Source organism: Podarcis erhardii (assembly GCF_964252035.2).
Source record: "Podarcis erhardii genome assembly, chromosome: 16".
Taxonomy (NCBI): domain Eukaryota; kingdom Metazoa; phylum Chordata; class Lepidosauria; order Squamata; family Lacertidae; genus Podarcis; species Podarcis erhardii.
In genome coordinates, this window is record NC_138514.1 from 25,138,506 (window position 1) to 25,162,597 (window position 24,092).

General features: G+C 47.9%; 1 protein-coding gene across 3 annotated transcripts in view; it reads right to left on the bottom strand.

The window, feature by feature from the left end:
- LIMK1 (LIM domain kinase 1) overlaps nt 1–24,092 on the bottom strand; it is a 38,173-nt gene that overhangs the window by 4,229 nt on the left and 9,852 nt on the right. For 2 of the 3 annotated variants that reach the window (XM_081843787.1, XM_081843786.1), the window contains 12 exons: nt 13,214–13,352; nt 11,564–11,673; nt 9,960–10,154; nt 8,264–8,369; nt 7,515–7,690; nt 5,350–5,533; nt 4,099–4,185; nt 3,115–3,246; nt 2,557–2,616; nt 1,900–1,965; nt 1,633–1,780; nt 102–157 (listed from right to left, as the gene is read on the bottom strand). In XM_081843787.1, the coding sequence (XP_081699913.1) occupies nt 102–157; nt 1,633–1,780; nt 1,900–1,965; nt 2,557–2,616; nt 3,115–3,246; nt 4,099–4,185; nt 5,350–5,533; nt 7,515–7,690; nt 8,264–8,369; nt 9,960–10,154; nt 11,564–11,673; nt 13,214–13,352 (1,459 nt within the window). Of the gene's footprint in view, nt 1–101; nt 158–1,632; nt 1,781–1,899; nt 1,966–2,556; nt 2,617–3,114; nt 3,247–4,098; nt 4,186–5,349; nt 5,534–7,514; nt 7,691–8,263; nt 8,370–9,959; nt 10,155–11,563; nt 11,674–13,213; nt 13,353–23,456; nt 23,562–24,092 lie in introns of those variants that run through there. The other variant, XM_081843788.1, reaches the window with a different exon arrangement.

Consider the following 24,092-nt stretch of genomic DNA (forward strand, 5'->3'; position numbering starts at 1 on the left):
AAAGGTGCATGGCTGAAATCCCAAGTGATTAAATCAGCAGGCAAAGAGGGCATGGTTTGGGAAAGTTGGTAGTAGCAGCCAGTGCAGCCAAGCCTACTTGCCTCGCAAAGGATGATGCCGAAGGAAAACACGTCCACCTTCTCGTCGTAGCTCCTGCCTGCACAAGGAGAGAGAGGGAGTCCATTACCCAGGCATTAGGCCTACAAGCACTCTCTCAGCGACCCATTTCTCTGCCCACATGGTGCTGCCTGCAGACCGTGGTGCTCCTCCATGCCAAAGAAAGAGCCATTTCACCGGGGCCACAGAGGCACAACCCTTGTGGGAGACATCTTCCCAAAAGTGCAGCTCAAACTGGATTGTTCAGCCCGGTTACAGAGGTCACCTGGGAGGGCGCCATCAACTGCTCCCCACTTTACAAGGCAAGTGTCAGGGGGATGTCAGGGGAGCAGGTTTATCAGCAGGTCAGGAGGGAGACTCAAGGTCAAGTCAGCTGCTTCATTCGGGAAATTTGTATACAACAGAGATCACTCCGGCATGGCTGCCCTCACTGAAAATGTTGCACCTCTTTTTCTTCCTAGCTTTCCTCTTCCAGACGTCTCCCAAGCAGATGCAAACTCCATTGGGGAGGAGGGAACCCCCTGCCTTGGGCTTTCCTAGGTTTCCATTTGGCTATGTGTAACGCTCTGCATGATCTTGGAATCAAAGTGTGAGGGGAGCTCAAGGCAGAGGGACTGGGCAGCTGCTGTGAAGCTCTTGCAGTTTCTGGCCCCTCCCTGAACTCTTATTCTGACCCTGAGCTTGAAGTATAATAATAATAATAATAATAATAATAATAATAATAATAATAATAATAATTATTTATACCCCGCCCTCCCTGGCCTCAGGGCAGCTAACACCAATAAAATTTCAGTAAAAACATAAGAAAAAATAAAATAAAATACAGGTTAAAATGCAGTTTAAAATGTCCTTCTCCTGTCCTTGGAGGGATTCCTGCCTCTGGCTCTCTTTGTTCACCCAAGCTGCCTGTTTCTTCCACCTTCCAGCTTCCTCCCTCCTCTGATCTGCCTCTTGTGTCTCACCACCACTCCCCTGGGTCAGCGCCTTCTTCCTCTGTGGCTTCTCTAGGGAGTTCCTCGTCTGAAGACCCCGCCCCCCGCACTGCTCGTCATCCAGCCAATCCCTGACAGGAAGGGCCATAGCTCAGTGACATGCAGAAGGTTCCATCCCCAGTGACATCACCAGGGAGGATTGGGAAAGACCCCTGAGCCTGAAACCCTGGAGGGCCGCTGCTGCCAGTCAGTGCATGCAACACTCAGCTAGGCGGACCAATAGTTAGACTCAGCGTAAGGCTGCCTCCTGCATGTGGAACCATGGGGATCGGACTATTTGCACCTGCTTGGCATGCAGAAGGGCCCAGGGTCGACCCCCAACAGCATTGGGAATGCCCCCCCTGAAACCCCGGAGAGCTGCTGCCAGTCAGTGTAGACAACACTGACCAAGATGGAGCAATGATTTGACTCAAAGTAAGGCAGTTTCCCTTGTTCCCATGAACCTTCCCTTGCTCTAGATGCTGAACGCCAAGCAAGGAAGCCCTGGCGATGTCCCCACTCGCCCTCCCTCTGCCCCACTCACCGTTGATCATTTCTGGAGCCATCCAGTAGGGATTCCCCACCACCGTGTACCTCTTCCTGCGGTCTGGCTTCTTCAGAGTGGCCAGCTGGTTCTTCTCATCGACCATCAGCCTTGCAAGGCCAAAATCGGCCACTACCACACTTTTGTTCTGTCCGGGGAGAGAAATGGCCCTTGTCAGCCACATGGCAGCTTCAAGATCCTCAGTCATTGACAGAGGAAGTGCAAGACCCTCCCTGCTGCACTGGACCTGGTACAGCAAGAACTCACCTCCCGCACCAGACAGTTGTGCGTGTTCAGGTCTCTGTGGATGATGTTCATGGAGTGCAGATAAGCCTGGAAGTGGCAGGGGAGGAGAGACAAGTTAGATTTTTGCCATGCTTCTTTTCAGAAGACTTTAAAGACGTTTTCCTTTTCAGCAGATTTTTGTATTTCTCCCAAACTCTATACTGATTCTTCCTAAGAATATGGTTCATAAAACTTTTATAAATTTTCTCCTTCCCACACCAAAGACATGCATGCCAGCCAAATTTTAAGTCATGACCTTCTAAGTGCAGGATGTCTGCATTATCCAAAGTAATCCATTCTTTTAACCAACACAAACAGGCTGCCTCATAATACATTTGCAGGTCTGGCAGGGCAAAGCCTCCTCTTTCTTTTATTTCTATCATAATTTAATGTTTAATTCTTGGCTTTCCCCCTGCTAAAGGCACTTGGCACCCAGAGGTACACTGCCTCTGGACAATGAAGCTCTTCTGGACTGACAGCTCCAGGGATGCCTCCAGTTATGTTCTGAATGCCCTGGTCCAAACCAGGAAAATATATCTCCCCAGAGGATCTTGTGATGGCTTTGTTCACTCCCGAACCTCACATAGCACCTTGTCGCATTGCATTGCAGGAAGGTGGCCGATTCCCCTGTATACTCACCATCCCTGCAGCAATGTCTTTCGCAAAGCTGACCCTCTGGCTCCAGGGATACTGACCATCCTGAAAGCAGAGATGTAGGTGGTGAGGGGGGCACCCCGCTTTCTGGGCAGAGGAGCAAAGACAGCCGGGCAGTTGGGATAATCATCGTGGGCTTGTAAATGGCAAAGGATATTGCAAGTTGCTTTGGGATGCCTCACGGGGATTGCTCCATAAATGAAATAAATGATATTTTCTATGCACTGCTTTTAATTTAGAAAACCCCAGGGCAGTTCACAAACACTTGGTGGGTTGTGAATGCATCCCCTCCTGCCGTTTGTCAAATTCAGCCGTGATCCCTGCATTGCAGGGGGTTGGACTAGATGACCCTTGGGGTCCCTTCCAACTCTCAAATTCTATGGAATTATATTCTAACAAAATTAGGTGAGGCTGTAACCTTCTTATCTGAGCTGGTGGCGGGTGGGATGGCGGAGGCCGAAGACACCAACCCCTGTGTTGTGCAAATGAGGGTCTCCCAAGCCCCCGAGTCACCCAGGTTGTAATCTCTGCCGATGCCCTCACCATGTTCTTGATGATCCCACGGAGCGTCCCTCCCTTGATGTACTCCGTGATGAAGTTCAGCCGCTTGTCCTTGTAGAGAACCCCGATGAACCGCAGCACGTTGGGGTGCTCCAGGCATCGCATCACTTTCACCTGGGGGAGGGAGGGCGGAAGAGCACCACGAGGGGGTCAGCCACCAGGCCAAGATGGAGCAGCAGAGATTATCCAATAATTTATCTGGGGCCAGAAGCAGTCAGGGTGGGTGGGGAAGAGCAGCCTAGCAGATTTATTCAGACTGTATTAGGGCTGTTGCTGGCTTCTCCCAAGCAATTGGTTGGATTTCTGTGACTTCACAGAAGGGATGCCCTCCAACATTCTGAAAGGGAAGGGCCAGCCATAGAATGCCAACATACAGGCTCCAATTGGTTGGATTTCTGTGACTTCACAGAAGGGATGCCCTCCAACATTCTGAAAGGGAAGGGCCAGCCATAGAATGCCAACATACAGGCTCCCATTGGTTGGATTTCTGTGACTTCGCAGAAGGGATGCCCTCCAACATTCTGAAAGGGGAAGGGCCAGCCATGGATTGCCAACATACAGGCAATCCGTGAGAGAGATGGAAGATGGAGCTAGCTTGTTTTCTGCTGTTCCAGAGGGGAGGACTTGAACCAATGGAATCAAGTTACAAGGAAGGAGATTCCGACTAAACCTTAAGAAGAAGAACCTTCTGAGTGTAAGAGCCGTTTGACAGATGAAAGAACGTTTTGGAAGGTGGCAGAATTTCCTTCATTGGAGGTTTTTTAAACAGAGGTTGGATGGGCATCTGCCAGCGATTCTCTAGCTGTGATTCCTGTATTGCAGGGGCTGGACTAGAATATCTTGGGATCCCTTCCAACTTGACAATGCTATGAGTCTATGACTCTATGGTAGCTATCAAGGGAAAAACAGAGCAGGGTGTTGCGAGGGGACTCCACAGCTACTGGAATATACTTAGGTTAGACCTACCTCCTTAAGGAATGTTCTTTGGGTCTCCTCATCAAATCGGATCAGTTCCTTCATGACCATCACTTCTCCCGTTTCCCGGTGTGTCACCTGCCAAAGGATGCATTTATTTCTTTAAAAGTTTTGTGGTCCACTCTCAGTGCCGGATTTACGTATAAGCTAAACAAGCTATAGGACCCCACTCTCTTTAAAGGGGGGAAAACTGGATGTACATTTCCAAAATATAAGATAAAAAAACCTACATAAAGCAACAGTGTTTTGTGTTGTGTAGGCTCCTATTTGATACGTGCAAATGGCTTTCGATGCCTATTAGGTCCATAAATTACCATATTGCATATATTCAACACAAAAAAACCAGCGACAATTTGTTGTTGACAAAGGACAGCTGGACATATAAAGGACCCCATTACCTTCAGTAGCTTAGGGCCTCATCAAATCTAAATCCAGCCCTGCCCAGAAAGGAAGCTCAAACCTTTAAAACATCAGTAACAGTATTAGCACATCTCATGCGGGGGTTCAGTTCCAAGGGTTCCACAAATGCACAGAAATCGTGCAGACCCAAACCTTTGGAGCCACCCCACAGCTAGCGGGGGAGGGGGAGGAGACTCCTCCGTTCAGCTGGAGCACTGAATGGGCATTGCCCAACTGCAGCAAGGCAGACAACTTAAAAGCTCATTTTGTGCCAGGCAGCTTCCATGCAGAAACAGCACGAAAAGAGCTTTTAAGCTCTCCGCCTTGCTTGGGGGGTGGGGGGGGGCAAGGTGGGCTCAGCATGTGGGATCTGGAAGGCTGGGGAAGCCCAAACGAGATCTCACAGGAGCTCAGATGGCCCCACGAGATCTTGTGCGAGCATCCCAGAGTGATGTCACAGCATGTTCATCATCAGTAATAAATAATAATAATAATAATAATAATAATAATAATAATAATTTTTTATTTATACCCCGCCCTTCCCGGTTCAGAAAACCGGGCTCAGGGCAGCTAACAACAAATTTAAAACACTTAATTGATGCAACAAAAAACAGCATAAAATACAGTATAAAACGTGAATAACCATAAATTCAGAATTCAAAATCAATTTAGGGGGGAAATCCATCCAATAAACATTAGATGATCACCAGGGCTAGCTGGCTAAATTAGTCCTATTTGGGCCAGCGAGGAGACCAGGGGAGAATCAATGAGTTGTCCGGGGTTGGTGTGATGGAGCCATGGGCAAGGCCCAGCTGGGGAAGGGCAGAGCGGGCACACTGGTACCTTGATTGCCTGCCCAAAGCAGCCCTTGCCCAAGACCTCGCCGTGGATGAGATCCGAGGGGCGGAAGATGCGGTGAAGCCGCGAGACGACTCGGAGGGACTCGGAGCGCCCGATGTCCTTCCGTTGTGAGGCAGGGGAGCCCAGGGAACTGGAGCAGGGAGATTTGTCGATGCTGCAGCTTCTCCTAAGAGGATCAAGGTAAGAAAGAGAGAGGGGGCATCAGCAGAGGCACATCAGAGGAATGATAGTGGTCACACCTGCCCTCTTGAAAGGGGAAATGTGGGACCAGTTTACCTGCAAGATCACCCCAACCGCTTTGGCCCTATACCTTCAGAGCATGTTTGAAGCATGTTTTTTTCTCAAAGATTTCTGGGCAACACAGCTGGTTAAGGGTTTATGGGAATTGTAGTTCATGCACTGGTTACCCAAGACTAGATTACCGTATTTTTTGCTCCATAAGAAACACTTTTTTCCTCCTAAAAAGTAAGGGGAAATGTGTGTGCGTCTTATGGAGCGAATGCATTGGGCGGCACAGGGATCCCCCGGCTGCCGCTGCAGTCACGAGCTGATGGATGCCTCTGCAGCTGGAGCCATGGCTCCTGTCCATCACTCGCTGTAAAGCAAGCAGAGCAAGAGCTGCTGACATGCTCTGTGCAGTTCTCGCTTTTTTTGCTTTAAAGCAAGAGCCGCAGAGAGCGTGTCAGCGGCTCTTGCTCTGCTGGCTTTACAGCGAGGCGAGAGGAGGGATGGGCAAGCAAAGTGAGAGCTGTGCAAAGCGGGACAGAAGCCATGTAAGCAGCTCTCACTTTGCTTTCTTTAAAGCAAGAAAAGCGAGAGCCGCTTACACGGTCCGCACAGAATATTTTTTTTTCTTGTTTTCCTCCTCTGAAAACTAGGTGCGTTTTATGGTAAGTTGCGTCTTATGGCGTGAAAAATACAGTACCGCAATGTGCTCTACGTGGGGCTTCCTGGCACCTGATCCGGAAGCTGAAGATAGTGCAGAATGCTGCAGCACAATTGCTGACAGGAGCGAGGCCTTGCCAACATGTAACACCTGTGCTCAGAGATCCGCACTGGTTGCTGATTTGCTACTGGGCCAATTTCATGGTGTTACTATTAGTATAAAAAAGGTAAAGGTTCCCCTGACCATTAGGTCCAGTCGTGAACGACTATGGGGTTGTGCGCTCATCTCACTCTATAGGCCGAGGGAGCCGGCGTTTGTCCGCAGACAGCTTCTGGGTCATGTGGCCAGGTAACTAAGCCACAACTGCTAGGTTGGCAGGAGCAGGGACCGAGCAACAGGAGCTCACCCCGTCGCAGGGATGCGAACTGCCGACCTTTTGATTGGCAAGTCCTAGGCTCTGTGGTTTAACCCACAGCGCCATCCGCGTCCCATTACTATTAGTATACAAAGCTCTTAACACTTTAGGAACAGCTTGCCTGCGAGGTTGCCTTATGCCCACTCAACAGCCTCGCTCAGCGGAAGTGGCCCTGTTACAGGTGCCACATCACAACCATTCTGTATTTGTAAGCACTTGATCTTTTAGTCTGGCAGTGCCTACAACTCTGGAACTCCCTGCCTAATGAAGTCAGGCCGGTGCCTCGGCTGCACTCTTTTCAGAGCCTGCTAATTTTTATTATAATTTATTTTGCTTAGGCAAGCTGACCGGGATGTTTAGAAAGTTGGTGTGAGTTTCAATCTGTTCTTAGTCTATTGCTATTTTAACTTTTTGAACGTCCTATCTTGTTATTAATTCTTCTTGTTGATAAAAACAACATAAAAATAAGAAACTGAAGAAAGAGGGGGAAGGGAGCCGCAATAAGAGATATATGAAAGATTGGTGGTGTTTCAATTTTTTGATTTTTCGTATGTCTTGTAAAAGCTTATAAGTAAAATTATTTTGAAAAAATACTATTATTGTTGATAATTTGATTGTTTTATATTCTTTGTAAACTGTTTTGAGCATTTTTTTTACAACCAAGCAGTGTACACATTTTGCAAAAAAGAGCAGGTACAACCCTGCCTCCTGCATCCCCCAACCTGGTGCCCCCCAGGTTTGCTGAACTCCCACCATCCCTGACCCATCATTGCTCCAGTGGTGGGGTACAGGCATACCTTCCCCCCCCCCCGATTTAGGACTGGCTGCTTAGCCTCATTGCCTTACATGACGGAGCGCTGGCGGATGGCGGACGGTTCTGGGCAGGGGGTGCGGCTGGGGGAGCGGAGGGGGCTTCGCAGCTCCGAGAGGGGGCTGCTGCCACTGCTCTCCAGCATGTCGTGCGGGTCGTGCTCGATGGTGAGCTGCAGCAGGCGGCTGGTCTCCTGGATCAGCAGGTCGATCTGCAGAGGGGAGACAGTAAGGCAGGCCAGGTTGGCGTGAATAAGCGACTTCTTTGCCCGGTGCAGAGTTAAACTGTGGAACTCCCTGCCACTGGGGGCAGTGATGGCCACTAACCTAGATGGTTTTAAAAGAGGATTAGAGAAATCCATGGAAGAGGAGAGGGCTACTGAGGGCTGATAGCTCTGCCTCCACAATCAGAGGCAGCAATGCTTCTCCATGCCAGTTACTGGAAATGGCAGGAGGGAAGAGGGCTCTGGTGTTCAAATCCTGCTTTTGGGTTTCCCCTTAGGGCAGCTGGCTAGCCACTGCAAAGACAGGATGCTGGACTAGACGGGCTCCTTTGGGCCTGAATCCACCAGCCAGGTTCTTCTCATGGAACCTCCAGGTCCAGAGGCAGTCTATCTAGATTCCTAGGGATAACTGGCCCCGGTGAGATCAGGATGCTGGACTAGCTGGGCCAATGGCCTGTTCTGATGTTCTTATGGGGAGCCCAGATGTTTCCCTGCAAGGCATGGGATCCAGCAGTTACTTTCTCAAAAGCACGGAGGAGAAAGAACCCCCCAGAACATCACCTCGTCTAGGGGGACATGCCGGATCGGTGTGCCGTTGATTTCCAGGATGCGGTCGCCGACGTGGATGGAGTTCTTCATGTCAGGACTTATGCAGTCTGGGTTCAATCTGTTTCCAGGGTGTTGGAGAGGGAGGCAAGGAAAGGGTTATTCCAGGCTGGCATATGGGGGCACCCCCTCAAACCCAAGTCCCAGAGGAGCAAACCAGGCTCCAGAATTCCTAGCGGAGGAAAAAGCAGGACCACACTGTCACAATGCATCAATCTCTTATTTACAATTGACCAGGCTGGAGCCAGGGTGGACTTTGGTAATATGGTAACCTGAGAGAGGACGAAATTTGCTCCTCTCTAAATATTTCATATTTTCACAATAATTCCTTTTGGTGCAGTTGTTTTTTTAATGGATCTTCTCAGTAAGGTAAAGTAAAGGTAAAGGGACCCCTGACCATTAGGGCCAGTCATGGCTGACTCTGGGGTTGTGGCGCTCATCTCGCTTTATTGGCCGAGGGAGCCAGCATACAGCTTCCGGGTCATGTGGCCAGCATGACTAAGCCGCTTCTGGCGAACCAGAGCAGCGCACAGAAACGCCGTTTACCTTCCCGCCGGAGTGGTACCTGTTTATCTACTTGCACTTTGACGTGCTTTCGAACTGCAAGGTTGGCAGGAGCAGGGACTGAGCAACGGGAGCTCACCCCGCCGCGGGGATTCAAACTGCTGACCTTCTGATCGGCAAGTCCTAGGCTCTGTGGTTTAACCCACAGTGCCACCCGCTGATCTTCTCAGTAGATACCCATATAAATAAAGGTGATATTGTTGTTGTTGTTGTTGTTGTTGTTGTTGTTGTTTTGTGCCCTCTTGGCTCGGCACCCTGTACAGGGGAACCACTTGCGCCGCTGGAGCCTCGAGCTCCAATTTCACTTGACATTCAATGGATATTTCAAATATTAAGTGCAGTGTAGTGCTTAGAATGTCAGACTAGGATCTGGGGGACCAGTGCTTGCATCTCCTCTTAGCAATGAAGCTCACCGAGTGACCTTGGACCAGGCACTGTCAGCCTAATCCACCTCACAAGGTTCTTGTGAGGATAAAATGGGGAGCAAGAGAACCACGGGTGCCACCTAGAGTTCCTTGAAGGAAATGGTGGGATATGCATGTAATAACACACAAGAATAAAGCATGTTAACCAAAAACACCTGATAATATTCGATGGCATTTGAAAGATGACAAATCATGGTATCCAAAATTTCATAACAGCACATTATTCAGAATTCCATAGTGTCTGGAGTGGGCCACACAAATGCATTAGACAAGACAGCATGGAATGGTAATCTGGTATTTGACATGCAATGATAATTTAGGATTTGACATGCAATGGTAATTTGGAGTTTGAGAGCCGACAGCATATGAGATTTCGCATCTGAAGCCTACTGGAATCACAACAAATCAGCAGGCACTGTGAAGCCTAAGAACATGCACATTTCAAAATGCTGCCTGTAAAATTTCACAGGAAAACACAATAAATTTAAAACTGTGTTTGAAATGGGAAGCTTTGGTGGATTTCAAGTTGTGTTGGCTATTATTCACTGGAACGATCAGAATAAGAAGGCCGTGGAGGCTGAGTGTGGGCAGTTCCTTGAGGTGAACCACATCACCTGAACAAGGGCAAGACAAGAGCCTGACGCCTGGTGGGCTGTACTTACTCTCTGACGCGGACAGTGTGTGGGTGCTCTGAGCCTCCATGTGGAGCCTCGATGGAGACGGAGAAGCCCCTCTTGCCATCAGAACAGGCCGGGATGGAGACGAGGGTGACCGTGTGTGGGATCCGGGTGCCGGGGGATTCTGGGAGCAGCTGGTCCATCACTGGCGTCACCACCATCTGGTAATAACAGTGTCCGCTGTGGCAGGGAGGAGGAGAAGGGTCAGGCGCTAGGGAAGTCGTTCTCAAACGGTGAGCGAGCTCCGAAAGTCCCAAGAGAAATGGAGTGAACTGCGTAACTCGAGGCTCCTGAGATGTTCCAACAGGTCTCCTCCAAATGAGGGTTCTAGATCAGGGTGAGGGAAACCAGGCCTCTTTGCCTGGCACCCTCCTTGAGTGTGTCTTCCTGGCTGGAAATGTGCCTTTGAACTCTTATAATCGTCGTCATCATCATCATCATCATCATCATCTGTTTATTTGTATGCCACTTTTCCACAAAATTGTGCCCAAAGTGGCTCACAACATCTCATGTGATCACTTAAGTACAACTTTTTTTTAAAAAAAGCGTATCAGAAACTATTAGAAATAATAATATCAATCAATTAAAAATAATAATAATAACCCATACGCATTTTATTTGAAGATGTAATTTAATTCCACACTGTCCCCGGCTGCCCTCGATGTTCAAGAAGCTGTCTATGTGACAGGGTTGCTGTGTTCTGGTAAAATATCCCAGTACCAATAGTTTTGGAAATAGCACAAAACTGCAGCCTAGAGAAAACAAGCTGCACTGATGTTACTGACTTGGATCAGCAAATTAGCTAAAGTGGAGAAACCGGTGTTGTTTTGCATTGCAATTTACAAGTTACATGATGACCCTTGTTTCCCAGAACAGCTACCAACCTAGTTGGCTTTAAAAGAGGACTAGACAAATTCATAGAGGAGAGGGCTACCAATGGCTACTAGCCACCTCCACAGCTGGAGGCAGCAAAGCAGCAGGAGGGAAACCACAGGAGAGGAGAGGGCTCTTGTGTTCGAATCCTGCTTTCAGGAATCTGGTTGGCCACTACAAGAGCAGGAAGCTAGATTAGATTGGCCATTGGCTTGATCCACCAGGCTCTTCTGATGCTCTTCTGATACGGGACAAGGCTCCACAGCGGAGCCTGAAATCTCTGGTGGCAGCTTGCAATAATGAAAGCTGTCCCTTTGCAGATAGGTAGCCATGTTGGTCTGCCATAGTCAAAACAAAATAAAAAAATTCCTTCCAGTAGCACGTTAAAGACCAACTAAGTTAGTTCTAGGTATGAGCTTTCGTGTGCATGCACACTTCTTCAGATACCTGAGCTGAAGAAGTGTGCATCTGAAGAAGTGTGCATGCACACGAAAGCTCATACCTGAAGAAGTGTGCATGCACACTTAAGCTCATATCTGAAGAAGTGTGCATGCACACGAAAGCTCATACCTAGAACTAACTTAGTTGGTCTTTAAGGTGCTATTGGAAGGAATTTTTTTATTTTGTTTTGGCTGTCCCTTTGGTTCTCTCTGCCTGTTTCCTGCCCAAGCACTGCCCCCCCCCCGCAAGTGAGCCCAGCTGTTCTCCCCTCTCACCAGTAGAGCTTGGACCGTTCCACCAGCGCATAAGTGTCTCCATCGCCGATGAACGCCCGGCAGTTCAGGCAGCTGAAACATTCGGGGTGATATTTTTGCTCTCCAGCAACCTAGGAGGGAAACAGACACGTGTACAGTGGTACCTCGGGTTAGGTACTTAATTCGTTCCGGAGGTCCGTTCTTAACCTGAAACTGTTCATAACCTGAAGCATCACTTTAGCTAATGGGGCCTCCTGCTGCTACTGCTGCGCCGCCGGAGCACGATTTCTGTTCTCATCCTGAAGCAAAGTTCTTAATCTGAGGTACTATTTCTGGGTTAGCAGAGTCTGTAACCTGAAGTGTATGTAACCTGAAACGTATGTAACCTGAGGTACCACTGCATTTACATATTTACATCTCTTCCAGTTCTCTAGTTCTATGGAGAGGGGTTTATAAATTCTGAAATAAACCAACAGGAACCAATAGGGAGCCTGGATTCAAACTGCACCTGCAAAGGCACATATCAGGAAGGGCTCACTGTCAGTGAAATGTTGGAATCCAGGAGCCCTGCAAGTCTGATCCTATAGGGGGCACGTGACCCCCTCCCAGAACACAACATAGACCTAATTCCCAGAACTATGACACCAGGTGACGTGCAGGTGGCTGTGGTTTGAGTTAAGGGGTGACTTGGAGGAAATAGGAACCACTCAGTTCCTTTTCAGCCTCTGTCTTCTTCTGCTAGGGGAACTATGTTCAGCCTGGGAAATGCAGAACAAAGAAGTCTAAAGAGGGGCTTGCAGTGGGTTATTTCAGAGCCTCTTTTGAGCATTTTTGGAGAGAAGGTGAGGGGCCGGGAGATTGGAGATGGGCCAAAGGAGTGGGATGGGATTGCCCTTGCTTTTCAAAAACAGAAAAGGAAAACAGCTCTGGGAAATTCAGGCCAGCCTAATAATAATAATAATAATAATAATAATAATAATAATAATAATAATAATAATTTATTTGTACCCCGCCTATCTGGCTGGGTTTCCCCAGCCACTCTGGGTGGCTTCCAACAAAGGTTAGAAATACATTAAAATATCACACATTAAAAACTTCCCTAAACAGGGCTGCCTTCAGATGTCTTCTAAATGTCAGGTAGTTGTTTATCTCTTTGACATCTGATGGGAGTGCGTTCCACAGGGCGGGCGCCGCTACCGAAAAGGCCCTCTGTCTGGTTCCCTGTAGCTTTGCTTCTTGCAGTGAGGGAACCGTCAGAAGGCCCTCGGCGCTGGACCTCAGCATCCGGGCAGAATGATGGGGGTGGACACACTCCTTCAGGTATACTGGGCCGAAGCCATTTAGGGCTTTAAAGGCCAACACCAACACTTTGAATTGTGCTCGGAAACATACTGGGAGCCAATGTAAGAGGCAATGGCTATACTGGGCAAAATTCTAGGACAGGCAGTTAAGGAGTCCGTTTGGGAGCATCTAGAAAATAATGCATTGATATTAGAGGCTAGTATGGATTTCTCAAGAGGAAGCCATGCCAGACAAAGCTTGTCTCCTTTCTTGACGCAATGGCTGGTTTGGTAGATCATGAGGATGCCAAAGACACAGAATGTCTTCATTTCAGCAGAGCATTTGGGCTAGAGGAGATCCCTCTGCTCTCTCCTGGACCCCCTTTCTTACCATAATGAGCCCTTTGGTGATCTGCTCTGAGCAGCCGTGGCAGAGCTCCCCAAAGTGCGCCCAATAGTCCTTCTTGCAGTAGAGGCGTCCATCCTTCTCGTAGTACTGGTGGGAAAGGGACGCCCCACATTCGCAGCACCTTCAAGGACAGCAAGAGAGAGAGAGAGAGAGAGAGAGAGAGAGAGAGAGAGAGAGAGAGAGAGACACACGTCAGGCCCAGGGACCCATATTTATTAACTCATCCCATGACGGCTTCCAGAAAGTTAAAATAACAATAGACTAAAAACAGACTGAGACTTGCATCAACTTTCTAAACATCTGGATGGGCTTGCCCAAACAATAATGTTTTTTGCAGGCGCTGAAGAGGGTACACTGAAGGCACCTGCCTGGTTTCAAGAGGCAGGGAGTTCCAAAGTTTAAGTGCTGCCATACTAAGATACAGATTTCTTATAAATGCAAAACATGTATTATATAACCGCCAACACTTCTTTGATGAAAATAGGGACATCCTATTTAACAACAACAACAACCAAATAATAATAATAATATTATTATTATTATTATTATTAATAATAATAATAATAATAATAATAATAATAATAATAATTTTATTATCTATACCCCACCCATCTGACTGGGTTGCCCCAGCCATTCTAGGCAGTTTCCAACATATATAAAAATGTAATAAAATATTAAAAGTTAAGAAACTTCCCCATACAGGGCTGCCTCCAGATGTCTTCTAAAGGTTGCATACAGTCGTACCTTGGAAGTCAAACAGAATCCGTTTGAAAACCAAATTGCAGCTTCTGGCTGCAGGAAGCTCCTGTAGCCAATCAGAAGCCTTGGAAGCCCCATCAGACGTTTGAGTTCCAAAAATTGTTCGCAAACTGGAACACTCATTTCCGGGTTTGCAACGTTCAGGAGCCAAAATATTCAGGAACTAAGCTGTTCAAAAACCAAGGTATGACTGTAGTTACTTATCTTCTTGGATACCCTCCAACATTTTCCTGATGAAAATAGGGACATCCTAAGGAAAAGCAGGACATTCCAGAATCACATCAGAAACCGGTACAGCTTCTGTACATCCAGGACTGTCCCCGGAAAATAAGGACACTGGGAGCGTCTGGTATTATGTGGCACTTGTAACAATGCCAGTTCTGCAAATCAAAGCAGCCAAATGGATATAGATGCAGTAAGGCGATCTCACAGGTAAACTGGTCCCAGGTTGTTAAGAGCTTTGTATACTAATAGTAGCACTTTGAACTTGGCCCAATAGCAAATTGGCAAGCAGTGCAGTTCTTGGAGCACAGGTGTTACATGCTGCCAAGGCCTCACTCCTGTCAGCAATCGTGCTGCAGCATTCTGCACTAACTGCAGCTTCAGCCTCAAGCATCTTAACAGACGGCCATTGCCCTCAACAGAACAATGTGTGCACAACAGCCCTTCCAAAAGTTTGGGAAAAGATTGAAATGGTCCCTTTGGGTCAGATCCACTTAATATTGAGTTACTGTAATGCCCTTCCACCATGGCATAGTGGTTAGGTTGTTGGACTAGGACCTGGGAGGGCAGGGTTCAAATCCAGACAGCCATGAATGACCTTGAGCCAGCCATACACTCTCTAACCAACCTTTCAGGGCTGCTTTAAGGATACAATTGGAGATGGAAGGAGAACCATGTATTATGACCTGGAGTTCCTTGTTGGAAAGGTAGGATATCAGGACAAGAGATAAAATAAACCCCCTCCCTCCCTAAGCTTGACTCGTGGATTTCAGGCTGGGCATTTGACTGATTGAGGAAACAATTGCTTCAGCCGGTCAGATAACGGTCAAGACTTTTTTTCAAAGCATTAAATTGACTAGGACATTGTCAGCTGGCGTGATCCTTGGGCTGATTACAACATCCAGAGGATTGGGCCCATGATAGTTCAGCAATATGACCAGCCAGATGCCTGAATGAGAGATCCAAAAGCAGGACCTGGGTGCAATAGCAATGCTATGCCAACTTGCAATTTCCAGCAATGGGCATTCAGAGACAACAGAGGTCAAACACAGAGGTCAAACACAGCCGTCACAGAAGGTATTACCCTCCTTGGCAGATATCAAAAACACTTTCTTCTATATCACTTAATTATTGGGGAGGTTGAAATATACTTGGTACATATTATTTAGAGTGGTGCTGTAAATTGGTGCAAGTTTTTTTGTCTTTTTTTTTTTGAAATTTTGGCAGATGGATATTCCTAAAGAAACCATGGTTTATTGTCCAAAATTAAATAACTGGTCTCATATATGATCTTGGCAGCTCAAACAGTAACTGCAACTCAATGGAAAATGGCCCCAAATCTTACACTGGAGGTTTGGTACCTCTCACACTGGAATAACGGAGAAAATAATGCATAATTTGAGATTTCCACATGGATTAAAACCTCCAGACACTTTTTATATGATTAGGCATTGCACTATGACGTCTACAGCAGAAACACCATTTTCATGACAATCCTTGTCCCCAGCCTGGCAAATCAGAAGCTACACTTAATAATCAGAAAACGCTAATATTTTTTTACTTGGACTTTGTTATTTTAGCCCATGTGCAAATGTACTTATTCTACGTGCCTATTTTATAGTTTTGTTTGTGATCTTTGAATTCTCATCTGTTGTTGTCACCGTTCTCTCTGTTTTATATGCATTATAACACAAACAAAAAGTCTTCACCAAAAAACATGGCCAGCATGGAATTATCCTTCATGAATTTGTCTAATTCTCTTATCCAGCCATCACCATCTCCTGCGGGAGTTCCGTGGCTTAACTATGCAGTGTGTGAAGAAATACCTCCTACTACAATCTCCAAACACTCAGCTTCATTTTAAAATGACTTCCTGAGGTTTGTGGGAGGGCTAACAGTTAAAGGCAAAGCAGCAGCAATAGAAAGAAAAGAAAAGAAAAGAAAAGAAAAGAAAAGAAAAGAAAAGAAAAGAAAAGAAAAGAAAAGAAAGCAGTTTTTATGGGAAGCTGTGGTAAGGAGGCAGAGGTGGCTCAGCTCTTCAAAAACTCTGAACACTGATGAATATTTGGTGACGTCTGACAATCCGGTTGTGACTGCCAACCACATTCAAAATATATCCACCGTGAAATTGTCTCTTTGGCACAGAGGTTGGTGAATCCTTGGCAATCCTGAAAGGCTGGTGGGCCTGTGGAAGAGAGACGGGCTAGGTGCAGTTTGTTTGCGGAAACAAAGAGACGTCAAAGGCTGGCAAAACCAAGGCCAGGGATCTGAACGTGTCACCCGTTGTTTCCGTCTCTGAAACTGAACGTTTAGGGAAGCAACTACTTTCCACCCTAATGAACCTCCGTCGAGGTCATTTCCTGGCTTGCAAAAGAGCTGTGACACTTTTCTGGGTGAGTTCCCCAACAATGAGGAGGCAAAACTCACCCGAAATCACGTGTCCAAATACTGTAAGAACTTTCCTTACACCAGAAGGTCAGACGTGATGGTGGCTGGAACCCATTGAGACAAGATAGGGTAGAAGGCAGGGAACCCAACAGCAGGGGGTGCCAGAGCTGATTGCAGGCAGAGCAAACTGTCTGCCTTCAAGGACCAGCTATTACTGGGAACAGCTGGGTTTTTCTGATGGTGAGAAGGATGAGCTTCTCTGTGGCAATGATTCTGTCTTGCATGCGGAAGGTCCCAGGTGCAATCCCTGGCATCTACAAGGCAGGGCTGGGAACATTCCCAGTGTCAAGGACTGGTTGGAGGCAGAGGAGTGGTGGGAGGCACCAGCTAAGGAACCCCCCAAGGGAACTCCCAGGGAAGAAGGCTCAGAGCCAGGGGATTGGTGGTGGGGTGACCATGAGTGGTTGGAAGGAGAAGAGGAAGCAGACTGGGAGGAGAAGGTGTCAGAAGCTGAAGAGGCAACAGGGTTTAGTGAGCAAGAAGAGACTGTGGCAGATGGGTTCAGAGGCAGAGGTAGAAGCGGAGGCTGGAGAGGAGGAGGGCCAGGAGGAAGATGAAGCAGGCTGGTGAGGAAGCCAGGGAGTCTCCCCCTCCTGCTGCGACCAGCTCCCTTCCCCGTGGGTCTCCTAGAACATACGGAGACATGAAAAGAGCAGAGCAGAGATTGTTTGTGCATAGACACAGTCTCAGTCTCTGATTACTTGGGGGAAAAACCCTGGAGAGAAGTGGACTTAGGCAGCTGTGGGGAAGGTGGGGACCTTCAGTCCCCGCAACTGCTTCATTGGGGCAAGAACTACTGGGAGGAGTTGATGGGATTACAAGGCCTGTGATATTTTGCTTGCTGTGAATAGAGAGTTAACTTCATTGACACTGGGTGTTTTACTGCTGACCTATGCTTGACTGCGGCTCAGTCTGGAACTATGGAGAGCTACTGTCCCATCAGTGCAGACAACACTGAGATGGATGGGCCAATGTTCTGACTAGATGACTCTTGGGATCCCTTCAGACTCTACTATTCTATGATTTGTATGTTCCTTTGGGGTGTTCAGTTCTAGACTTCTGGGAGACTGAGGTGTGCATGCCTGTGTGCGCACACGTGCTTCCTCCACCCCACCATCTCACCCAGCGTCCTTTTTCAGACTGTGGTCAGCTAGAAATCTCAAAGATCCCCCAAGCAGGCAGCACGACAGCAGAGATCCATGGTGGGCAAAAGCAAATGCTTCTTCACATGCAGCATGAAATCATAGAGTTATAAGGGATCCCCAAGGGCCTTCTAGTCCAACCCCCTGCAATGCAGGAATTCACTGGTGGAACTGCCTGCCACAAGAGGGGGGCAGTCCTTGAAGAGACTCCAAATGGGGATCCTACAGATTAATGGGAGAGAAGGAGATTGGGGTGTCTGTGTGTCTGGTTGGTGGCTAAACAAAACTTCCAGAGTCAGGGGCCGTCTAGATGCCAGGGATGAGGATAAAAAATGGGTGGTTCCAATCCGTCCTTATGTATATTTTGCATGGGAGGAACCAGGCAGGGCTGAGCTAACAGCTGGTGGGGATTTCTCCTGAGTAAAGGAGGAAGTGATGGGACAGATTCACTTCCTGTTTGGGTCTGACAGGTTGCAAAGCCACTGTATGTGTTCTCACGCCATTGTGGCACGGGATCAGCAACAAGCTACAGAAACGCCCCCTTACTGGCACCTCCACAAGGGCAGCCTTAGACCCAGCCCTGGGGGGAGGCCCAGATCCCACTTCAGGACAGATGAAGGGTGTGCCAACTTCCCGAACCTTCCCAGTCTAACCATCCTGGGTCCTACCTTATTCCAACACGGACAGAGCTCTCAGTGCACTTTCATTTTTCTACCAGGATCCCTTTTTAAACAGCAGCTAATTGCATTATTATTAATTATATTCCTATCCTGACCTTTTTCTCGGGTCCTGCTTGCAAGTTTCCCCAAAGAGGCATCCGGGAGAATGGGATGCTGGACTAGATGGGCCACTAGCATATCCTAGCAGGCTCTTGTATTCTCAAACAGTCTCTGCTTCTGGCAAAGTCCCCCAGTTATCCCAAGGGCATTTCCCACTGCGTCTCCTTTTAGCTGCTCTCTGATTCATGCTTGGTTTGGAGATGCCAATCTGAAAAGGGAGAAGCTGGGCTCAGGTGTCTCCTGAAAAGTGGCCACCTGCAAAGGCTGGTTTTGCCTCTGTCTGCAACGCTCCTTTTGTCCTTGAGCACTCTGTTTACATTTGGGTGTCAAATGTCCCTCCCAGCTTGTCCTCCCCCCTGCTTCTAGCGGATCAGGGCAGCCAAGCAGGCATCCCTGGGGACCCACTATCACCCTTCAACTGTGCAGAAAGGCTGCTATCGGCAACCTTGCTCCTAAGGTTTACTCATAAATCCTGCAAATCTGAAGGATGGTCTAAGAGTGTGAAAAGAGCCCTGCCGGATCACAGAATCAGGAGGGGCCCAAAGCTGAACCCCCTGCAATGCATCAGGTCATGGACCTTTCCAGTCCAGCATCTTATTCCCACAGGGGCCAGTCGGATGCTTATGGGAAGCCCCAAAGCATGACAGAAACTCTCCCCATTTATGATAGTGTTATCCTCCATGAATTTGTCTACTAGTTCTCTTTTAATGCCAACTGAGCTGAGGCCCTGGTTCCCATCCAACCCTGATGGAGCAACTTGCTCACGAGGAGCTCTCCGTGGTTCTGAAACAACTGACCCGACTTGCCCTGGGGACTTCTCCAGGGAATCAGAACTGGATTGATCTAGCCCCAAAGGTCCTCTTCTCTGACCAGCAGCTAGTCTCCAAAGTCAAGCTGAGATCCTCTAGAATGGCTGTGATTTGAACCCAGGACCTCAGGTTCTGGCATAGTGAGTTGTGACTTTTTTGTGTGTGAATCATTTTATTAGCCTGGTGACACATGTTTTCTTTCTATTACCTCCTACAGCAGCAGGTCTTTTAATTATCAGGGAAAGTATTTAATTATAATTGTTCTGAAAAGGGTAAGCCTCAGCACCTTCCACATGAAATATGACATATGTTGTGTCCAACACTAGTCCCACGCAAAATAGACTCAAAACAGACACACTGAAATAAAAGAGTATATTTAACTTAGGCCCATTGCTTTTGATGGGACAAATTCAAGTAGAACTCAGTTGGATCACAACCATCCGGCCAGATTTACAGAACCGCGCCCCCTACATCTCTTTACTTGGAAGTAAGGCCCACTGAGTTGAGCAGTGATGACTCTCATGCAGGAGACCAGCATTGGGCAATCATATAGTTATGCCAACCCTTTGGCCAACCTAGGTCCTTCCAGCTGTTTTGGACTACAACTCCCATCAGCAGCGGAACCGGGGGATGAACATACTGTCCTTTGAAACAGCTGGAAGGCCCAGGTTGGCAAGAGGTGGAGTTAGCTGAACACTCTACAAAGGTGGAGTACATGGTTCTCCCCCTCCTCAGTCAACTCCCACAACAACCCTGTGAGGTAGGTTAGGCTGAGAGAGAGCATGACTGTCCCACAAGGTCACCCAGTGAGCTTCCTGGCCAAGTGGGGATTAGAACACTGGTCTCCAAGATCATAGTCCAGCGCTCAAACCACTACACCCCACTTCCTCTGACAATTAAAAAAAACAAAACTACAGGTATCACTGGCAATAAAAAGGTGCACCTCCCAAACTTAGGGTGCACACATACATCTGTGCTTTGCAAGCATGCCGAGATTTAGAAATGAAACTTTCCAGAATATGGAGGAGGAAGAAGAAAAGGCTTCTGGACTGGCCACTCTCTGGGAAAACACCTGCCTTGATTTACCAATCTGTCACCTTAGAATCATAGAATCATAGAATCATAGAATCATAGAATCATAGAGTTGGAAGAGACCACAAGGGCCATCGAGTCCAACCCCCTGCCAAGCAGGAAACACCATCAGAGCACTCCTGACATATGGTTGTCAAGCCTCTGCTTAAAGACCTCCAAAGAAGGAGACTCCACCACACTCCTTGGCAGCAAATTCCACTGCCGAACAACTCTCACTGTCAGGAAGTTCTTCCTAATGTTTAGGTGGAATCTTTTTTCTTGTAGTTTGGAACCATTGCTCCGTGTCCGCTTCTCTGGAGCAGCAGAAAACAACCTTTCTCCCTCCTCTATGTGACATCCTTTTATATATTTGAACATGGCTATCATATCACCCCTTAACCTCCTCTTCTCCAGGCTAAACATGCCCAGCTCCCTTAGCCGTTCCTCATAAGGCATCGTTTCCAGGCCTTTGACCATTTTGGTTGCCCTCCTCTGGGCACGTTCCAGTTTGTCAGTGTCCTTCTTACAGTGCAGTTAATTTCCACGTCCAGATCATTTGGGGAGGGAGAGGGAGGTCTTTGCTTGCATCAGCGCCACCTAGGCCAGCCATGATTCCCATTGTCTGAGGCCTGCCTCCTTGTGGCTGCCTCGCCGGCTGGCCAACCAAGTACGAACCCTGGGAGCGGTGAGCCTGCAGCAGGAGTTTCTGCGGAAAGGTATTCAGTGTGACTCAGCCTGCTGCTGGTGCAATGGATTTACATGACAGGAGGTATCCGGGCAAGCTGTCGTGCGAAGCTCTCTCTCTCCCTCCCTCCCTCTCTCTTCCGGTAGAAGAAGCCTGCAATTGCCCCCTCCCCAAGGGCAGAAACTACCCTGAGGGGACCAGCCTTTTGCTATAAGCCTCCGTGTTCACTGATGAAGTTACTTACACACCTCTCCTAGCACGAAGCACCTGCAGAAGGATGGCGCCACCTAGCAGGTGTGTCTACACAATAGCCTTGCACGCTGCGGGTGCCACCCCGGCTGACCTCACGGAGGCAGCGACCCCAGATGGCTTTAAAAGAGGATTAGACAAATCAATGGAGGAGGAGGAGGGGGCTCTCCATGGCTACTAGCCAGGGTGGCTGTGCTCTGGTGAGAGGCGGCAATGCTTCTGAATAGCAGTTGCTGGAAACCCCAGGAGGGGAGAGGGCTCTTATCTTCTTATGCACCCCCTTTCCTGGTGTGAACGTGCCAGGAATCAGCTGGCATTTGGGGGCTCCATCAGAAGCCAGCAGCGGCCCTCCTGCACCCCTTGATCCCTCCCAGTGGCCCCAGGCAGAGAGGGTCTTCCCAGACTCTCCATCCCACCCCCATGAAAGAAACGCTCCTGCCAGAGGGGGAGATTGAGTTGGTCCATGTGTCTCTGGCTTGTGTGATGAGGCTCCATTGCATCATTGCTGCTCAGCCCCCTCCTCTCCTCCCCACCTCATTTCCAGAGTGAGTAGGGGAATGCCAAAGCAGCAATGACTGACGTCACCTGCAGGGGGGCCACCCCATTACATCACCCTTGCGGAACTTCCCAGCTCAAACTCTAAGCAGGGAGAAAGGGGAGCCAATAGCAGAGCCGGCTGGGTTTAACCCATGCCTGGCTACCAAACAATGGCTATTCTGGGTTTCCTGGGATTTAGCAGGAGCATACAAACCTAAGAGTAAGGAGCAGAAGAGCATAAGAATTGAGAGCATAGTGCTATTTGGAAAGGTTATTGTTAATATTCCTGTATACTGTTTTATTATTATTCTTTTGTACAGCAGCTGCTTTTTATTCGCTGCATTGCAGGGGGTTGGGCTAGATGACCCTTCAGGCCCCTTCCAACTCTACAGTCCTAGCATTCTGAGATTTAGGGCTCATCCACACTTGCTTGCTCCGTATTTTTATTGCCTTGTGTCCCAATTAATCCCCCCGAGTCCAGAAGCTTTCCTCAATGTTCTGCAGCTGTGCCTTGTGGAAATTCAATCTTACCCGCTGAATCAGAAGCTCAGGAAACAAAATCTCTCTCCAGTTTTTTCCACGCATCTGATGAGATCTGATTCAGCAGGTAAGATCTGATTTTCACAAGGCACAGCAGTGGAAAGGCGATAAAAGCTCTCAGACGCAGTGGAATTAATCAATACACAATCCAATCAAAATATGGGTCAAGTTAAAGTGTGAATGAGCTCTTATTTGGTTTTTGCCTTTGCCTTTTGCCTGGTACAGTATATTGCTTGATCTTTTTCTTTAGCGCTGCATTTGACCTACACTTTGTATTTTGTTGTGAGATTATACTTAATAATGTATGTCGATTAGAGTTTCTGGCTTTTTTGCACTGGATCTCCATTTTTGAACATCAGAAGAGCCTGCTGGATCAGGCCAATGGCACATCTAGTCCAGTATCCTGCTCTCACAGTGGCCAAACTGTCACTCAGCAAGCAGGATCCAAGCACAAGAGACCTCCCCCTCTGCATTTATAGGCATTGCTGCCTCTGTGGAGGCAGAGCACAGTCATTGTGGTTTTTAGCAAATGACAGCCCTCTCCTTAATGATCTTGCCAATTCCCCTTTCAAAGCCATCCAAATTGGTGCCCATGTCTGCCTCTTGTGGGAGTGAGTTCCACAGTTTAACGTTGTGCTGCATAAAGAAGTTCCTTTTATCTGTCCTGAATCTTCCAACATTCAGCTTCATCGAATGTCTAGCGTTAGAGGAAGAAGGAAAACTTTCCTCCATCCACTTTCTCCATGCCAGGCATAATTTTGCCTATCGTGTTGCTTCTTACTCACCAAAAAAAGTCCCAAATGTTGCAACCTATTTTTTCCCTATAGTACCAGACCTCTGGTTTGTATAACATTCTGAGACTCTACCCTGCTGTATCGGAGTTCTGTTTTCCATGCGCTGATCTGAAATTCTTTTGAATATAAGTCGTTCGAGATATTATTTTTTAAAAAAAATATTAATGGAAGCAAAAGCCACCACACCTACCTGAAGAAAGTGGTGTTCAGGGATAGACTTCCTCTGAGCATGGCAGGTCTATTCCTAATGGCCACAGGGAATAAGGGCAGCCCTGTTGGATCTGAGCAAAAGTGCCACCCAACCAGATGCCGCTTGGAAGTCTACAAGAAGCAACTGGTCTGTGGTAGCCTGATATCTGGCACCCAGCTTCCGGTGGATATCGCTTTCACTTCCATGCAAAGCCCACTCACACTTCCTTGCTGGGTGGATGGCCTCCTTCACCGCTCCTCCCCCTCCGCACCATACTAATTTGCACATAGGTTGCAGCATTTGGGAGTTTTTAAGTTCAGAGAAAATGCAAGTAAAAGAGGCAACCTGATTGAAGTTTATAAAATTATGCCCGGCATGGAGAAAGTGGATAGAGAAGAGGTTCCCTTCCCCTCTCACAACTGTAGAATTCGTGGACGTCCAAGGAAGCTGAATTTTGGGAATATTCAGAACAGACCAAAACTATCGTGCTCAGCTGTGGAACCCACTGGAGGCAGCAAAGGCCACCAACTTGGATGGCTTTCAAAGACGACTGGACAAATTCAAGGAGGAGGAGAAGAGGGCTATCAGTGGCTCAGTACAACATCGCAATGTAAAATAAGATAAAATAATTTCTCA